The sequence below is a fragment of the Caretta caretta genome, chromosome 1 (assembly GCF_965140235.1).
Source record: "Caretta caretta isolate rCarCar2 chromosome 1, rCarCar1.hap1, whole genome shotgun sequence".
Taxonomy (NCBI): domain Eukaryota; kingdom Metazoa; phylum Chordata; order Testudines; family Cheloniidae; genus Caretta; species Caretta caretta.
This window is the reverse complement of record NC_134206.1, coordinates 278,921,045-278,941,062: the sequence shown is the minus strand read 5'-3', so window position 1 is coordinate 278,941,062 and position 20,018 is coordinate 278,921,045. Positions and strand designations below refer to the sequence as shown.

At 44.0% G+C, this 20,018-nt stretch overlaps 1 protein-coding gene across 5 annotated transcripts in view; it reads left to right on the top strand.

Moving 5' to 3' along the window:
• TMTC2 (transmembrane O-mannosyltransferase targeting cadherins 2) overlaps positions 1-20,018 on the top strand; it is a 379,312-nt gene that overhangs the window by 211,736 nt on the left and 147,558 nt on the right. For all 5 annotated transcript variants that reach the window (XM_075124316.1, XM_048835674.2, XM_075124313.1 and 2 more), the window contains exon 3: positions 7,485-8,313. In XM_075124316.1, coding sequence (XP_074980417.1) covers positions 7,485-8,313 — 829 coding nt within the window. The remainder of the gene's footprint in view (positions 1-7,484; positions 8,314-20,018) is intronic.

Below are 20,018 nucleotides of genomic sequence, written 5' to 3'. Positions count from 1 at the left end.
CCGTTTGGGAACAGTTTCTACAGTTTACTATTACAGTTAACCCTTATCTCTCGAGACGTGGGATAACTGCAGTCATGCTGGGCTCCACAGGATTTAAAAAGTGTGACTCCTGCCGTGAACTGATGCTGGTCTCTGACGGCCACACATTCTGCATTTGCTGTCTGGGAGAAACTCATATCTCCCAGAAATGCATACATTGCATCGACTTAACAACAATGGCAAGACGTGACCGGGATCTCTGTTTGAAAATGCTTCTGCTGGAGAAGTCCCTCCAAACTCCACAAGAGACGTCCTCTGGGGAGTTTCATAAACAGAGATCCCTGAGCTCTTATAAGGCTCCGACTTCCAAAACTGTCAGGAAGTGAGCCTTGACCTCTCCAGCAAGAGTCTCTCAGACAAAGAGAGCTTCCCCAGTGAGGTCTTTACCCTCAGTTCTCCACTCATCCAGAGTGAGCACTTACGAGGCACCCGGCTCCTCTGGCACCATCCCTCAGCGGACCCCTGCTGAGCCCCAACGCGTGGCACTGGAGTTGAGATGTCAAGTCTCCTCCATGGCACCGAGTACCCCAGTGCAGAGCACGGCACAGGCAGTGGCACCGCGACCAATGCTGCCGCCACCAACACCGACTTAAGACTTGCTGCCGCCTAACAAGCCGAATCCAACACCGGTCGGCGCTCCAACGGTCAACCGCAACCCCAAGGGGGGACCAGCGCAACTCCTGCATCCTGCTGACATAGCAGTTTCTTTGGCACCGCAGTCACCACTGCTCAGCACCAAACAGTCCCCGAGCTACATAGCATGGTACCATCCTTCATCTCCTGCACCACTCTCTACGCATACTGGCGAGGAAGGAGACGTGCAGGACAATGGCTTCTCCTCTCAACGTTCATCCCCATCACAGAGGAGACCTACCTGGAATGCTGTGAAGCCTATGCCTCATCCCTCCAAGCATTCACAGCCCTAGTATGCACTGCACAGCACTGGCCTTACCCATTAACACCTTACCCCATGCAATGGCCACAATGGGGTCCTTGGCCCACATACCAGAACCCCTATTCTGGTCCCCTTTCCCCAGCAACAAGAGGTTCTAGAGTACACCCATCATTACCACATAGAGAAACCTCTGACCCCCCTAAGAGAGAGATAGAAGAGGAAGAGATACTATCTCAGGCAGACCTGGATGATTCACCACCTACCCCACATTCATCTTCTGCACCAGACAAAGTGGTGACGCCATGTACCCCACGACACCAGATGACCTGAAACAGTTCCAAGAACTCTTCAAAAGAGTAGCAAACAGCCAAGAAATTGCCTTACATGAGGTGCAGGAGAATCGTAAGTTGTTAAAAATCTTACAACCGGCATCATCGACCAGATTGGCCTTCCCGCTGATACCACTGATCCCACGGGTCATCTGCAAGATATGACCCGACAGAGCATATATGATTCTCATTGTCCCCACATGGCCCAGATAGACTTGGTTTCCATACCTTTCATGTCTAGCAGTCTGTGCCCCACAGCCGTTGCCTTTCCGGACGGACCTCCTGTCCCAGAAAAAGGGTCTGATGCTCCATCCAGACCCAGCGAAACTCCATCTCAAAGCGTGACTCCTCTCTGGTTCCAACATGGGGAATTGAACTGTTCAGAGAAAGTAAAACAGGTATTACTAAATAGCCGTCGCCTCACCACTAGAAATACTTACCACCACAGGTGGAGAAGATTCTCCCTTTGGTGTCAGCAAAAACAGCTGGATGCAACCAAGGCGCCTCTATCTATGATCCTAGACTACCTACTAAAACTGAAGGAAATGAGGTTAGCTATAAGCTCTATTAAAGTACACCTCGCTGCCATTACAGCCCTCCACACACAGATAGAAGGAGCTTCAATATTCGCTCTCCCGATTACACGGCGCTTTCTAGCAGGTATACAGAACACGTACCCAGAAGTATGCCAACCTGCACCACCATAGGATCTCAATCTTGTGCTCAAATGTCTCACAAGACCACCCTTCAAACCTCTAGTAACCTGCTCGCTCCTTCATATGTCAATGAAGGTTGCATTTCTTGTGGCAATCACGTCTGCCAGACATGTCAGTGAAATAGCAGCACTGATGGCTGAACTACCGTACACTGTATTTACCAAAGACAAAATTATGTTACGTCCTCACCCAAAATTCTTGCCCAAAGTGGCTAAAATTTTCATATTAACCAAACCATACACTTACCTCCCTCCTATCCCAAGCCACATAACGACTCTCGAGAAGCAACGTTGCACATGCTAGATGACAGACAGGCCGTAGCCTTCTACTTGGACAGAACTAAACCATGCCGCAAGTCACCAAGACTATTCGTCTATACAGTATTGACCCAGAGACTCTCCAAATGGGTCTCTACCTGTATTCAAACTTGCTACCACCTGCATCACAAAGAACCCCCCATGGACATCAGATCCCACTCAATGTGAGCCATGGCGACATCAATTGCATTCTTGAACAATGTCCCCTTAATAGATATTTGTAGAGCTGCAACCTGGTCATCAGAGCACACTTTTGCAAAGCATTATGCTATCACCCAAGGCCTTGTCTCAGACTCTGTTGTTGGCCTTACAGTGCTCTCATCACAAACTTATACATAACTCCGAACCCCTACCATTCCTGGTGGGGTACTGCTCTACCAGCACCTAGAGTGGAGCACCCACAGAGACACCACTCAAAGAAGAAGTTACTCACCTTGTGCAGTAATGATGGTTCTTCGAGATGTGTGTCCCTGTGGGTACTCCACTGCCCACCCTCCTCCCCTCTACTTTGGAGTTCACACAGCCGAGCTCTGTGGTAGAGAAGGAATGGAGGGACGGTCGGGGGAGCACACACTACAGGAGGTGCCAACGGCTGCACGAGACAACTCCTATGCGCGCCCTTCCCCCGACCAAGTATTGCTGAGAGAGTATTGCTCCAATCTCTGGCGCAGGGATGCACCGACACCTAGAGTGGAGCACCCACAGGGACACACATCTCAAAGAACCATCGTTACTGCACAAGGTGAGTAACTTCTTCTTCACATGGCACTGTGGTAGCTGGTGTTGCAAGATATTTACGTACCAGATGCGCTAAAGATTCATATGTCCCTTCACGTTTCAACCACCATTCCAGAGGACGTGCTTCCATGCTGATGATGGGTTCTGCCTGATAACAATCCAAAGCAGTGTGGACTGATGCATGTTCATTTACATCATCTGAGCCAGATGCCACCAGCAAAAGGTTGATATTCTTTTTTGGTGGTTTGAGTTCTGTAGTTTCCGCATTGAAGTGTTGCTTTTTAAGACTTCTAAAAACATGCTCCACCTGTTGTCCTTCTCAGATTTTGGACAGCACTTCAGATTCTTAAACCTTGGGTTGAGTGCTGTAGCTGGTTTTTTTTAGAAATCTCATATCGGTACCTTCTCTGTGTTTTGTCAAATCTGCTATGAAAGTGTTCTTAAAATGAATATGTTATAGCAGTCTCGGATGATGACCCAGCACATTAAATATATGCAGAATGCAGGTAAAACAGAGCAGGAGACGTACAATTCTTCCCCAAGGAGTTCAGTCACATATTCAATTAACACATTATTTTTTTAATGTGTATCATCAGCATGGAATCATGTCTTCTGGAATAGTGGCTAAAGCATAGAAGGGGCATACAAATGTTTAGCATATCTGGCATGTAAATACCTTTCAACGCCGGCTACAAAAATGCCATGCAAATGCCTGTTCTCACTTTCAGGTGACATTGTAAGTAAGAAGCAGGCAGCAGTATCTCCTGCAAATGTAAACAAACTAGTTTGTCTGAGTGATTGCCTGAAAAAGAAGTAGGACTGAGTGGACTTGCAGGCGCTAAAGTTTTACACTGTTTTGGTTTTGAATGCAGTTATGGAAAAAAAAATCTGCATTTGTAAGTTACACTTTCATGATAAAGAGATTGCACTTCAGTACTTGTATGAGGTGAATTGAAAAAATACTGTTTCTTTTATCATTTTTATAGTGCAAATATTTGTAATAAAAATAGTATTAAGTGAGTACTGTGCACTTTGTATTCTGTGTTGTAATTAAAGTCAATATTGAAAATGAAGAAAAACATCAAAAATATTTAATACATTTCAATTGGTATTCTATTGTTATAAATGCGATTAATTGCAATTAATTTTTTTGAGTAAATTGCGTGAGTTAACTGCGATTAATTGACAGCCCTAGTTTAGATGTAAAGGTTACTTACAAAATAGAGTTTAGAGGAAGGGAGAGTTTTTGCACTCTTGCCGTTTTGTGATGTATGAATAAGACCTGAAAGTTTTTTTTGGAGATGGTGGGGGTGATTCTGCTTCTCTTGTCTTAAATATAAAGAATTTCAAACCTACTTTTCACTGGTTTGTTGGTGGGGGGGTCTCAGAAATTTGAACTTAACTGAAGGGGGTCAGTTGTGGGACTTAAGGGAGATTTCCCCTCAGTTGTTTTAGTTAAATAGGTATTAAGAAAACAAACAATACAACAAAGCAGTCCCAAAAATCTGAGAGAGCTCATTTCCCCCCTCAGTCAAGTTTCACTAGCTTAGTACTTGGGATGTCTTAATCTTGCTAGTTCTTTAGTCTTCAGTATAGACATGACCGGAATTTCTAATTCAAAAATAAGCAGCACACCCTCCTCTCCCAGCCTCTTCTTTTTTTAAAAAAAAATGCAAAGCCTTGCAGTCCTCCTTTATACTTCATAAGAGAGCAAAAAGGGCACAAACCCAATTTACTTTCCCCTTTTGTAGGTCACTTTAAGAATTGAGAGTTGGCTGTGCACACAGTCCATAGAAGAAGAGTTCCAACATATCTGAGCCTAAGGAGGAAAAGTATGCGGTTTTACAGAGGGAAATGATAGTGGATGAACGGACAAATCAGAAGCTGAACACCCAATTACAAGTGAGGGGAATAAATGAAAGCACCACCCTATAAATGCAATAAAGCTGGGATTTGAAAAGCTTTGTTAATAAAATATAGACTCAATTTTCTAAATTAAAAGTTCTAGTGATAACCAGTCCAGCCACCTAAATAAAAGCATGACATGAGTGCGAAGAGGATAACATTCTGCTACTCATTTGATGTGTTATCTAGATGGCAGATAAAAAGTAGGCTATTACAGTAGGCTAGCCTGGGAATAAATAAATCATAAAGTGTAGACCTATATTTTGATCTCTGCTGAACTTCCTGATTTCTAGAGAGATTAAATAGATAAAATCTAATATATCCAGGATGGACAGGGAAATATATGGACTCAAAAGAGACTTTGGAATTCTTCAGAGTTGAAGCAGTATTTTTAAGTGGGAGTAACTGATCTCAAATACAGGAACTAGTATGGTATAAAATAATCCGTTTATTCCCTGCTAAAGCCTCCATTTCCTCCCTGGGTGAATTTATCTACATTACATGAAATATTCTTGGATAGGCAACCTAAATAAATCTTTAAAAAGAAATAAAAATCTGCATGTGATTAACAGATACGTGATGATGATGATGATCAAAACCATGTCATATAAGAAGGGGTCCAGTAGCCTGTAGATATACAGAAACTGTAAACAATAGGCCCCAAACTAAGCCCTGCAAATACCTATGGTTCATGAGATCAAGGGAACGTTTCCCCAGAAAGAACAAGAGCGAACTATTTGAAAGATGTAGGACCATGTGAAATCCTGAATACCAAACAGCCAGGGCACAACAAGGGTATGAATACATAGCATTAAATATGGAGAGTACGTTCTAACAAAATTAAAATGACACTATTATAGTCATGGAAAATGACATCAAAATCCCTACAGAACATCTGGAATTATTTAGCTAACAAGAAGTTCCTTAACAAAGACTCCGAATTAGAGCAGTGTGAACAACAGATTTTTTTGGTTCAGTGACCAACCCAAAAATGTAATAAATAAACAAACAGTTTGTTTTGGATTCATTTAAAATGAAAAATCTTCTGAATTTTTTGTCACCTAAAAAAGTAAAATCACATTTTGGGTTGAATGCAGTGTTATGTTTTTCCTGAAATGAAATGCTTTGTTTCATTTTTTGAGGTTTTTACTTTCTAAAATGAAATAAAGTAAAATTCAGAATAAATTTTGAATCAGAATTGAAATGTTTCATTTCACAGATGTCAAAATGAAACATTTTGACTTTTACTTTGGGGAGTTTTTGAATGAAACAATTTGGCAAATTTGACACAAATTTGTAAAATATTTGTCAATCCAAATCTGCAATTTTGAAGTACAGTTTAGTCTGAAATTTTTTGCCTAGCTAGCTCTGTTTATAAATAGATCACTGTTCTATTTTTAATTTTTAAAATTCATTTATTTTAGCTGTGTTGGATACCCTAAGAGCTCCATCTTGTTTTCTGAGGCAATAGTACTCTTACCCCATACACTTCATGGGGCTCACATTTCTAAGCAGTGAAGTGGACAGTTCCAAATGACCTTTCAGTAAATCAGTTTCCACTGAATCATCAGCCCTAAACACAAACTGATATGTGTCAAACTAGTAATGTGTCTGTTATGTTGGTTCTGTGCCACAGTAACTCCATTGAAGAAGACAGAATTGCACCAGCATAAAATCAACATAAAGTAGAGCGTCACCTAAAGATATGGCAAAATCTGGCTGATAACATACTCGGGTGGGTTCAGGAATGGGGAAGAGATGAATCATTCAAACCCATTCACCTTTTACAACACTGATTTGAATGCTGTGCGCCTCATGTAGTGGCTGTTAGGCGTGAGTTGGTGACTTCAGTTCAGTTCCTAAAACACAGGTGTCCACGTTTCAAACAACGTCATCGCAAAGTGACTCCGTTTGTAGCAGTCTCAGTTGAGACACCAAATATGAAATCTGAGACTCTCGTATCCTAGCAAACTCCCTTCACTTTTTCCAGATGAAGTACACTGGGGAAACTTGCACGGGATAAACTTCCAATTTCCAGTGCTGTTGGAACAGCACCTTTCACGAGCTGTAAATTCAATTATTTATCAATAATGAGGACAGCACAGTAAATATGTAGCCACAAACAGTAGCAAAGAATGAGTAAAAATAAATAAATAAATAAACTTGAATCCCACAGAATATTTCTCCAGGGTAGGATAATCAAAGTATAACCCAAAACTCTGGGGGGTCATTGGTAATAGGGATTGAACTCACCACCTCTGGATCTAGAAGTATGAGCCTCTACTGACTGAATTAAAAACATCCAGCTCTTGATAGTTTACAGGCTGTAGCAGACTCTCAAATCTCTGAGGTTCATACGCTAAAAAGGCACAGAGAGCCCCATGGTGCATGTGTGGGAAAGTAAATCACACTAAAAATAATCCCAACTCTATGATATGTCATGTTCTCTTTGTACTTCACAAAGTAGTTTCAGCACTCATCATTATGAATTAAAGTCTGTGATGTTCATTTTTATTGATGAATCTTTCTTTATTTTTGGTTTCAGAGGAAGAATTTGTCCCTTTTCTTCAGCATTGGTTTATTGACTTTCTGGGGGACTGCACTGCTGGGTGTCCGCTTGTACTGGATGGGCAACAAGCCACCAAGTTTTTCCAACTCTGATAACCCAGCAGCTGACTCAGACAGTTTTCTTACACGCACTCTGACCTTTTTTTACTTACCGACCAAGAACCTCTGGCTGTTGCTGTGCCCGGACACCCTCAGCTTTGATTGGTCTATGGATGCTGTGCCTCTTCTTAAAACAGCCAGTGACTGGAGGAATCTACACACTGTGGCCTTCTATGCTGGACTCCTCCTCCTTGCCTATTCTAGCTTGAAGAGTTCCAGCAATAAGAGAGAATGCAATGGGAAAACTGTAATGAATGGCAAGCAGAATACTAATGGGCATAGCTGCCACTCAGACATGGAGTACAAGAGTTTGGAGCTGAAGTCCAGCTTTGCCTCAAAAGAAGAGAATGGCATAAAAAAACATGTAATCCAGAGACCTCAGCTTCCTTCAACTGAGAACATTGTACTTCTGTCTCTGTCTTTGTTAATAGTGCCCTTTGTTCCTGCCACAAACCTATTTTTCTATGTAGGCTTTGTAATAGCAGAGCGTGTACTCTATATTCCTAGTATGGGCTTCTGCCTGCTGATTACAGTGGGTGCCAGGTCCCTTTATGTCAAAGCCCAAAAGCGCTTTCTGAAGAACTTGATTTTTTATGCCACTGCTGCATTAATTCTTTTCTATGGACTCAAGACTGTTGTCAGGAATGGGGACTGGCAGAATGAGGAGATGCTGTATAGGTCAGGGATAAAAGTAAACCCAGCTAAAGGTAATACACTTACCATGGTGAATGTTTTGTTCCTGCCTGTCTGTGACTGTCTTTTCTTTCTAGGTTTATCAGCTGTGTTTAGAGAAGATACATTTCAGAAATGTATATTAGGTGCTGTAATGCACACATTGGTGCAGGAAAAAGAACGCAAAGCAGGAATCATTTTGATTAGGTATCACAGATTTGATATTAACATGCAGAAAATTGGGGGAAAAACAAGGTAAGAAGATACTTTATTTAATAATCTGTGTTCTGTTTTTTGGAATTAAAGATGAAACATTGGCATTACAGACTCTGCCCAGTAATTTCCATTACCTGGTATCTGTTCTCCCTGATAGACCTCCTTTAGTGACTTTGCTATTGGATATGAACAGGAAATATGAGAAATAATCAAAGAGAACTTGAGGGAAGTTCTGTTTTTAAATTTCAAATGATGTAGGTAACACTGATATCACATAACAAAGCTGGGTTTGGGTTATTCAAACCGGCAGGTGACTGTAGCCCATATTTCCAAGCACTATGCAGGGTTTTAGCCAAACAGGCATACCTTAATGTGTTAATGCATTAAAGGCATTATGTGAGAGACAAGGTGGGTGAGGTAACACCTTTTATTAGGCCAACTTCCGTTGGTGAGAGAGACAAGCTTTCACGCTTACAGACAGTTCTTCTTCAGCTCTGCGTAAGCTCAAAACCTTGTGTCTCTGACCTAAAGAAGTTTGTCCAATATATTACCTCACCCATCTTGTCTCTCTAATATCTTGGACCAACACGACTACAACGATACTGCGTTAAAGCATGTGTCAGATATTTGAGGTGTCACGGGGCGCAGACTCACCGGTGGCACCTCCGCTTGTTGTCCTTGGGAATTAGCGTTCCAGCCTCCGGAGCGCCCTCTTCAGGCCGGTGTCTCGCCTTACTGCTGGTTCCTGTGTCCCTTCCAGGACCCCAGTGCCCCTTTCACTGGGTGCTGCCTCCTGGCAGTACCCCACAGTTCTGGGTCTCCCCCTCCCAGGGGAACCCCCCACCCACTATCCCTACCTCTCCTCAGTCGTAGGCTCCTGCCAGTCACCAGCTAACTCCCGCGCCCTGGGGCAGACTGCAGTATGAACCACTCATCACAGGCAAGGTTGGGTTTGGACCTGCTGCCTCTGCCTACCCGTGGCTACCCATGCAACCCCCGTACCTAATAGATTTTACCAGGCCTGCAGCCTGGGGCTTTCCCAGGTCGGAGCTCCCAGGCTCCCTTGGCCTTTCCCCAGCCCTGCTCCAAACTAGGTCCTCTATTCAGGTCTCTGCAGCCAGGTCCCTCCCTCTCAGAGCTAGAGAGAGAGTCTTCTGGGTCTCTGGCCCACAGCCTTCCCCAGTCAGCCCTGCTGCCTTCCTTCTACAACAGCCCTCTCCCAGGGCTATCTGAAACCCCTCTGGGCCCGAGCGGGTGTCCACTTTGCTACATGAAGCAATAGAAAAGTACCTCACATTAAGCCTGCTTTATTTACAGGCCAGTGGACTTAGAAGGGGTCTATTGATTGATTTTTATGTGTGTTATGAAAAAAACTAAACAGCATTTTAACTTTTTTCACTTAGTAGTGTCCTAGAGTACTCTGCTCAACAGCTCATCACATGATGCTGAATCAGTAGTTGATGCTGACCAGCCTGTGCTTTGGGTAAGAGCAGGGGTGAGCAAACTTTTTGGCCTGAGGGCTACATCAGGTTTCCAAAATTGTATGGAAGGCCGGTTAGGGGAGGCTATGCCTCCCCAAACAGCCAGGCATGGCCCGGCCCCCAACCCCTATCCAACCCCCCCTGCTTCTTGCCCCTGATGGCCCCCCCGGGACTCCTGCCCCATCCAACCACCCATTCTCCCTGTCCCCTGACCACCCCTGGAACCCCTGCCCCTGACTGCCCCCCCCCCCCCGCCGCCCCATCTAACCCCCCCTCTCTTTCCTGACTGCCTCCCTGGGACCCCTGTCCCCATTCAACCCCCCCTGTTCCCCGTCTGCCCCAACCCCTATCCACACCCCCGCCCCTTGATCACCCCCTCAAACTCCGTTGCCCTCTGTCCAATACCCCCCCGCTCCTTACCGCGCTGCCTAGAGCACCGGTGGCTGGCGGCGTGACAGCCGAGCCACCCAGCTGGAGCCAGCCACACCATCGCGCAGCACAGAGCACTGGTTCAGGCTGGGCTCTGCAGCTGCGCTGCCCCACCCCAGGAGCTCGCAGCCCTACTGCCCAGAGCATTGCTCCAGCAGAGCAGTGAGCTGAGGTGTGGGGGAGGGGGGACAGCAGGGAAGGGGCCGGGCAGGAGGGTCCCGCATGCCGGATGTGGCCCGTGGGCCGTAGTTTGCCCACCTCTGGGTAAGATAAGAGTGCAATGCTACAGTCTAGCTACTATGATAATAAATGGTAAATGCAGATGTCAGTGTAAGCTGAAAGTCAAGGCGGGAGAATAAAAGCAGTATGACTTACAGATAATATGCTTTACAAAACAGTATTTAAGTTACTTGTCATTTGTAGGCCTAATTTTCTAATGTTTTCTTCATATTTCTGTAGCCTGGGAGTAAAATATATAAAGTTATACAGTAAGTGACTTTGTGTTAACAGTGTCAATGACAAGCACATCCCATTTTCTAACTTTATTTTGCAAAACTGATTCATAGATGCAACAGACATTGAAGAAAAATAAAGTAGGTGAATGGCCAGATAGTAAATAATCCTCATTGCAGTGCACATACATTCCAGTGTTCTGATTGTCAATATAAGATACACAGCAAAGATTAGTCTTCCTTGAAAAGAAAAGACTACGCCCTCATTTGACAAGGTGATTTCCGATGCTCTTATATCTCACTGTTAGTTCTGTCCCTAATGGAGGTTCCCTGAAGGTCAGTGTTTGTGTAGTAGCTATCCCTTAGTCTTGGACTAGGTTCTCTGATGGGGTTTTCCTTGCCACACTTAAGTGCTGCTCCAGTGAGAAGCCTGGTTGGTAGAGGTGGTGCTAGAAATGGTACATTAGGCAGTTCCCGAAGACAAACTATGCTAATTTTATTATTCACCTTTATACTGGGGGATAGATATTTAGAGTATAGAATCATAGAATATCAGGGTTGGAAGGGACCTCAGGAGGTCATCTAGTCCAACCCCCTGCTCAAAGCAGGACCAATCCCCAATTAAATCATCCCAGCCAGGGCTTTGTCAAGCCTGACCTTTAAAACTTCTAAGGAAGGAGATTCTACCACCTCCCTAGGTGTAAACATATAGAGTATGTCTATACTACAGCTGGTGGCTTGCCTCCTGGCCTGGATAGGCAGACTCATGATAGATCTGCTCAAGCTAGAGCACAAAAATAGCAGTGTGGATGTTTCAGCATGGACAGCGTCTCAAAGTAACTGCCTGAGTCCAAGCCCTCCCAAACCCTTTGATCCGAGCTCAGGTGGCTAGCCTGAGCTTCCACAAGACCCACGCTGCTTTTCTTAGGCGCTATCTTGAGCATGAGTCTGTCTGTTCAGGCCAGGACTTATCCTCTGAGATTTAAGTCAGTATGACTACCTGGTTTCTAACCTTACAAGCAGACTGCATTTTCACATATTTTAGAAGATGTTAGGAGACAGTTCACCAATTTAGTAATATAAACATGGTGGAACTGATTGGAAATCTCCCTAAAATAGCCATGTACTGAATATTTACTAGTCCATATGTGTCATAAATCACATCATTTGCTGAAAACTCCCAGAAACTATGCCATATTGCCCTAGCTCTGTTCATTGTACTGGAAAATTCCAAGACTATCCCAGTCTTGGAGTATTCTAATTTATTTGATATTTCTTATGCTATTCAGGCAATCAAGACTGGGCTGGACTGCCAACCCAAAGAATTCAACAACCCAAAGAGATCAACAATCCAAACTTCTTCCCATTATTTAATGACTAACATAAAATATAATTTATTATTGCCTGTCCCATGATATTTTTTTAAAAAAACATTAGGACAAAGTATTATATTCAAATTGAAAGAGACAAACAAATGTGGTGGTGGTGATAGGGAAGTCCCTTCTTTCTCTCCTGGCTGCTGGAAAGAAGATACCACTTAATCTCCTTTCCCATAGTCAGACCATCACTGTCCCTCTTCTCCCTCAACTCCAGTAGCTTTGGTTTGCAAAGAAATATTTTTCTAGGACGTTCTACCATCTTTCCCCCTCTGCCTCTGTATAGATCACCTTAACTGGAAATTGGTCCTGCTTCAAGCAGGGGGTTGGACTAGATGACCTTCTGGAGTCCCTTCCAACCCTGATATTCTATGATTCTATGAACACTGTCTTGTATCTCAGGCTAATAAGGGAACAGGAATCACTAAAAAGACTATTCCTGAGAGGACTGACAAAATAGGCAGAGGCCTGCAAAGAGAGCTTTTGCTGCAGACTGATGTTACTAAAGCCGTTCCTTCTTCTGCCATCATGGGGTTTTGAGACAAAGTCTTTCAGTCTGCCCCTTTTGCCCCACCATTGAAGAGAAAAGAGAATGTGGGTGACATTCTGTGTGACCTCTTCCCACCCTCTCTGGCACTCCTTTTCTCCGTGGGTTCTTGTTGCAAGCAAAGCAAGTAGAATTCTATCTCGGGGTAGAGTGGGTGTGAAAGCTCCCACTCTTCCAGGCTGCAGCAAACTTACCATGATTTACCGTTGTTCCATACTGTTCTTGTCAATCACGGACAGTATGAAAAAGGCAGTTAAATGCCTGGCCCACTCTTCTACTTCCCTCCTCCGCCCCAGCCCCCCGAAAAAAAAATGCCCCAGAAGAATCAGGTGATTGGAATCTTTTAAGGCTGCCACAAAGCCATCACACACACAGGCCGTTCTGTTTGACCCAGTGTACAGCAGGTATCTGCCAGTCATTAGCTGATGGAATTGAAGTGTGGTTTTGGGATTCCATATCTGCATCAGTTAGCATGTTGTTCATTTGCCATTTTGATAGAAGCAGTGGCTTTTTCATAACTAGTTTTTAAATAACTCCAAGATGAGCTGAGTCTTGCCTCATTTTTGTTTGTCAGGACTCGGGAGGAAAATGGTCAAGATTGATTTTTGTAGTTTATGGATTCTGAAATGGCTGCATAAATGTCGACTAGAGGGAGGGATGGGGAGAACTGTCTCTCTGTGACTACCTTCAACTTAATAAGCAATTTAACTATTAAGCAGTGGTTCCCCCTCACTTGAATGAAGCTTTTTTTTTTCCTTTCTAAGTTTTAAAAATTCTGACCGTATTTACCAGTTCTGCTGAAAGTTGACAGTCACTGTCTGTGTACCAATTACTCTGAATTTAATAGAAAATTATAATTATACACAAAATAATTGTGCTCATAGTGTCTTAGTGTTATCCCTGGTTTTACTATATAGTCCCAATAGCTGGCTTCATGCAGCAGATTTTTTCTCTGTGGAATGCTATCATTTTGAACTTTAGGGAATAGCTCAACTAATTTGGATGTTCAGATATATGACTTCTGATGAAGTAGATAACCTCAAAATAGTAAATAAATAATTTAAAACTGTAATTGAAAGAGGGTTGGGTATTTACTGTAATGCGGATTGGTTCTTTATTTGGCTATGTTCACTGATTTTGCTGCCGTTTTTAACTTTAGACCTGTAAATTATTGTTGATGCAACTCCTTAACTTGTTAGAGCTGGTTGACCAAACTGATTATGTGGAATGCACTTAAGCTAGTGCTTAAAGTTAAGCACAAGAATAAATCCCATTGATGTCAATGGAACAATGTGCTCAAATCCCACTGGATTCAATGGGACTTCAGTGTGTGCTTCAGTTCTTTCCTGAATCAGGGCTTCAGAACATCCTTGATTTAGAACTAGTGTTACTCTTTACATGCACTGCCACTGCCTGGCATATCAGTTCTTATGTTATTCTGTGGAATCAGTAAGTCAGGAGCACAGCCAGCAGCAGGGCCACTATGTGTTAGCTAAAAGAAAAGGAGTACTTGTGGCACCTTAGAGACTAACCAATTTATTTGAGCATGAGCTTTCGTGAGCCACAGCTCACTTCATCAGATGTGTACCGTGGAAACTGCAGCAGACTTTATATACACACAGAGAATATGAAACAATACCTCCTCCCACCCCACTGTCCTGCTGGTAATAGCTTATCTAAAGTGATCAACAGGTGGGCCATTTCCAGCACAAATCCAGGTTTTCTCACCCTCCACCCCCCCACACAAATTCACTCTCCTGCTGGTGCTAGCCCATCCAAAGTGACAACTCTTTACATAATCAAGTCGGGCTATTTCCTGCATAGATCCAGGTTTTCTCACTTCCCCCCCACCCCCATACACACACAAACTCACTCTCCTGCTGGTAATAGCTCATCTAAACTGACCACTCTCCAAGTTTAAATCCAAGTTAAACCAGAATATCTGGGGGGGGGGGGGGGTAGGAAAAAACAAGAGGAAACAGGCTACCTTGCATAATGACTTAGCCACTCCCAGTCTCTATTTAAGCCTAAATTAATAGTATCCAATTTGCAAATGAATTCCAATTCAGCAGTTTCTCGCTGGAGTCTGGATTTGAAGTTTTTTTGTTTTAAGATAGCGACCTTCATGTCTGTGATTGCGTGACCAGAGAGATTGAAGTGTTCTCCGACTGGTTTATGAATGTTATAATTCTTGACATCTGATTTGTGTCCATTTATTCTTTTACGTAGAGACTGTCCAGATTTGTGCTGGAAATGGCCCACCTGTTGATCACTTTAGATAAGCTATTACCAGCAGGACAGTGGGGTGGGAGGAGGTATTGTTTCATATTCTCTGTGTGTATATAAAGTCTGCTGCAGTTTCCACGGTACACATCTGATGAAGTGAGCTGTGGCTCACGAAAGCTCATGCTCAAATAAATTGGTTAGTCTCTAAGGTGCCACAAGTACTCCTTTTCTTTTTGCGAATACAGACTAACACGGCTGTTCCTTTGAAATATGTGTTAGCTGTAACTGGTGTGTGAAAAGTTATTGGGCACTGAAAGTCTAAGCCTAACTATGCTTTGTCCCCCTCTTTCCAGTCTTGATCTTAAGAGGTTGCCTTGTGATTCCAACAGGTAGTAAGAAAACTTTCTAGAATAGAAAACTGAAAGAGTTAAAGAAGTTTCCTTCTCTGGACAGCATAGTCTTTTTCCAGCAGGATGAATCACTTGTCATTATATTCATGCCTGTAGGAAGATTTTAAAACTAGTCCAGTTATTTTTGGATTTTGCATTTGCCATCCTTTGCTAAAATAGTATTCAGCTTTGGTCATTTCTGACCTATTGTCTAACTTTCTTCACAACTGTGGTGGGTTTATTTTAGAAGATTGCCTGCTATGGCTTTGAGCTGGTAAGGAGCAGCTGTATAAAATATATATGAATGTCAAGATCTGAGTGAAAAGCAGATCAGTGGCATAGCTAAGTACAGTGGTTGTTGTATGATCATTTAATGGTTTGTGTTTTGTTTTTTCTTTTTACATTTGCAGGAAAACATGGTACTTGCATGATTGTATATATATTTTAAAAGTCTATTTGTGGTTTAATTAACTTACTACTAACATCTGTTTTACCTGAAGGAATTCATAGAATCTTACTTTAGGATTCAGTTTATTTTGCATCATTTGTTTACTTTTTGCCTCCCTCTGTTTGAACAATGAAAGCCTATGAACCTTGCTCCATTTTTTTAAATAGCAAGTTTCATTTTATGATTATCCAGGTGTTGCACAATCTGTAACATTAAATTCCTCTCTAGTTTCCCATTACAAATGCAGTGGGAGAATTTCTTTGTTTAAAAATTGTTTTAGTAGGTATTATGAACAAAAATAAAACCACCTCACAGACAAATGTCTGTTTATATTTTGGGACCTATAAATACTTAACGTGATTCCAGCAAAATTAAAGTTTGAGCTCCAATGTGAATTGACAGAGTATCTATTCTTTCTGCAAACCTGGTACCTGTAATAAGTGTTCTGTATGCCGTGGCTCCAATGGTGGTGAACACTTCGAAAGAAGTGAATACCATAAGTTGTTTCCATCTGATCTGACAGCCTGTTCTGATTGGCCTTATCTGTGTAGGAAAATGACCAGTGGCTGACAATTTTTGTCATCAGTGGGTTCCTTCCCTCTTCCCTACCCATTCAGTGGACACTGAGAATGTAATAACTGATAGGGTAAATAGGACACAACAGTTTCCAGCACCTTTGTAGTAAACAATGTGGTCTCAGTCATGGGTACTGCAAAGCAGCCAGGCTTACTGCGAGGGGAAAGGATGGAACAAACCGAGATTGTGCACGACAGTTAAACCTCTTCCCTGCTAGTCAATTGAGGAAAAGGAGGAGGCCCACTGATGACAATAGTTTTCAGCAATGTGTCTTTCTCCTGGTATAGACAGAGCCACTGTTAACAATTGAAACTTTGCCAACAATGGGCTAGGAATCTCTTGAAACAGCTCTATGGCTTTGTTTTCAATAGCTAAGGGTCCTGCACATTCCACTGTTGCTCTATGAAGAACAAGCCTTGTTGCATACCACACATTCTGTTTGCATTCCCAGTGAATTGCAGCATAATGTAGTATGTTTGAGTTGGCAACCAAACGGCACTTTTGTATCATGGGCATTTGGAATATACTTTGCCCATTTTGTACATATTAATATTGCACCATTTGACATTCTTCATATGTGTCACTCACTATTAAAAATGTTAACTTCTCTGTCAACCACAGCATCAGCAGTTTTGTCGTGTTCCTCTGATATTTCCTTTATACTCACCAATAATGACAGCACTTTAAAGATATGTCTACACTTATGGCAACGTGTAGAGTACAGACAAAGCACGTCAACCTAGCATGGGTATAAATAGCAGTGAGGCGCTGCTTAGGCAAGTAGAGTGCAGACAAACCGAACCTTCGGGTATGTACCTTTCCTCAGCACAGGGAGCTGCTGGAGCCTTTCCCTGCTGCAGGGAAAGGCTCTGGTTGTGGTGAGGCAGAGTGGAAAGGCTAAGGTAGCTCCCTGCTGCCACAGTCTTTCCCCACTGGAGATAAAAGCTCCAGCAGTGGGGAAAGCCCCTGGCTGAGGGGAAGCTGGGGGAGTGGCTCCCCTCTGCCAAAGCCTTTCCCCGCAGCCTCCACACTGCGAGAGCCTTTCGCTGCCATGTGTAGCTACACACAGCAGCGTGGACACAGCCTGCCTTTCACAGTGGTGTGTAGCTACACATACCCTGCATGCCTCTACAAGCGTAGACAAGGCCTAAGACTAGGACAGGTTATTTGAATACTACTAATGTGGGCAGGAGTGGCAGGTCTGTGTAATTTTTGGTGGTGCCCAGAACGGGTCCAAGTCTCACCCCCTCATAAACATGCTAAGGCTCTGGGATGGAGTTTGGGTGCAGGGGGCGTTTGGGGTGCAGGGTCTGTGAGGAAGTTTGAGTGTGGGAGGGGTGCAGGCTCTGGGACAGAGTTTGGGGGCTGGGGCAGAGGATTGGGGTGCAGGAGGGGATGCAGGGTGCTGGCTCTGGGAGGGAGTTTGGGTGCTGGATGCGGGCTCAGGGCTGGGGTGGGCTTTGGGGTGCAGGCTCTGGGAGGAAATTTGGGTGTGGGAGGGCTGCGGGCTCTGGGAGGGGGTTTCGAGTGCTGGGTGCAGGCTCTGGGAGGGGGTTTGGGTGCGGGTGCAGGCTCTGGGCTGGGACAGAGGGTTGGGGTGCGGGAAGAGGTGTGGGGCATGGGGCTGGGGCTGAGGAGCCTGGGGAGCAGCAGGCAGGCTGCCCTGGAGTTGAGGCCAGGGGCCAGAGAGGAGGACTCCCCCCAGTCCTCTCCCCACTGGCAGCAGCAAGCTCCGGGGGAGAGGGCCCCCCCCACAGCACGACACTCACCCAAGCCCCCCCAGGCTGCTGCTCAGGAGGTCCAGCTAGGATAAGCCCCTGCTCCCTCCTCCTCCCCCCCCCCGCCCTTGCAGTCGCCTGCCGGGGAAGGGGAGTTGTCATGCACCCCCCTTCCCACCTCTGGTGCAGCAGCTGCCTCAGCCTGCCCCCCCCCCCCCCGGCACTGCTTCCTTGTAGCTAGTCGCAGTGGGGAGCTGCAGGGGGCAGCTGACTGCTGCCCAGGGCAGGCAGGGATGCTCCGGGGGAGGCATGCACGGTGGCAGGGGGGGCTGGGGGATGCTCTGGGGGAGGCGTGCGGGAGCGGCAGGCGGGGCTGGGGGAGAGACCTGGCCCTGAACGTTGGTGGAGCCAGGCCCCCCGGGGCCCTGAATTTGCTGGAGCCCAGGCACACGGGCCCATACAACTCACCACCCCTGAATGTGAATACTGAGGAATGCTTCCCATTAAAATTAAGGCTTAATACAGAGTGTCATTTTGGTTCATTGACTACCACACATGTATGGAATAAGAGATAACACCACTTAGTAATTTTACATACCTTAATGTTTAGCATATTTTCCCTTTTAAGACAGAGGGGTTGTCTGAGCCTAGTCCTGCGAGCCAGGGACTCCTGATTGCTAATCTTCATTTTGTCACTGCCTCCCTTTATGGCCTTGGGTGAGTCAGTTAACTTCTCAGTTTCCAATTCTCCTCCTCTAAAATTACAAAAATATTTACCTATATTATTGTTGTTATATGCAATATCTCATGGTGGAGTTGAGACTTAATTCAATATTATATAAAAACAGTACTTAATGGTTAAGTATTGTTAATAATGTACAGTGGTCAGTCTTACACTATGCCTTAGATAAACAGAAAAGTCTACCTCATCATTAATAGAGATATTTATTCTTTGTATTATGGTAGTGCCTGGAGACCCCAATCAGGATTGAAGCCCTGTTGAGCTAAATGCTCTATAAACATGGCCCCTTGCACCAGAGTGCTTACAATATAAACAAACAAATCGAGTGACATACAAAAGGTAAAAAGAAAAGGAGTACTTGTGGCACCTTAGAGACTAACCAATTTATTTGAGCATGAGCTTTCGTGAGTTATAGGGGAGGTTAGACTAGACTATCATAATAGTCTCTTCTGGCCTTAGAATGTATGAATTAATAACAGCCATGCATGGCTACATGAATCTTCACTCTTCTAATAATATGAATTGTATAGGAAATTACTGAGGGAAATGTATCTATTTATCTAAGGCGAATTTGGCGAGTTTGAAAGAGCAGATTCTATAAAGAATACTTAAATTAGAGTTCTTGAAATCAATTGAAAAGTCTTTGCCTATCCATCAACCACAGAGGGCAGAACTGCTTTAAAAAGAGAAAGCTCAGCCCAGTAAGTCTGAACCATCAAATTATCTGAAGGTTAAATAAAATTGCTACCTTCAGAAAATAGTTCAGGGCTCTATAAGTGGACATGGCCACTGCCATGAATAGTTGACGGGTATGGAGGGGATGTGACCACTAGCAAGTTATTTGTGGGAGAGCTGTAGGCACCGAATGTAGCTGAGCATCCTACACATAGCCCAGCCTCAGTAAAACAATCTGGATATGTTAATTATGTTGGAAAGCAAAAGGGAATTGGCTTGCTCTTCACTTCAAAAAGCTAAATTTATTCCCCAATGTTAGTGTTCTCTTCTGAGTTCTCATACTATCGTTACTTTTGAAACCTAAGTCACTGTTGGATCTCTGTTTCTCTTTCAAAAGGACACTAGAAAGCCCAATATTCATCCTTTATGAATTTATAAGGCTGGGAAAGAGCATATATATTTTTC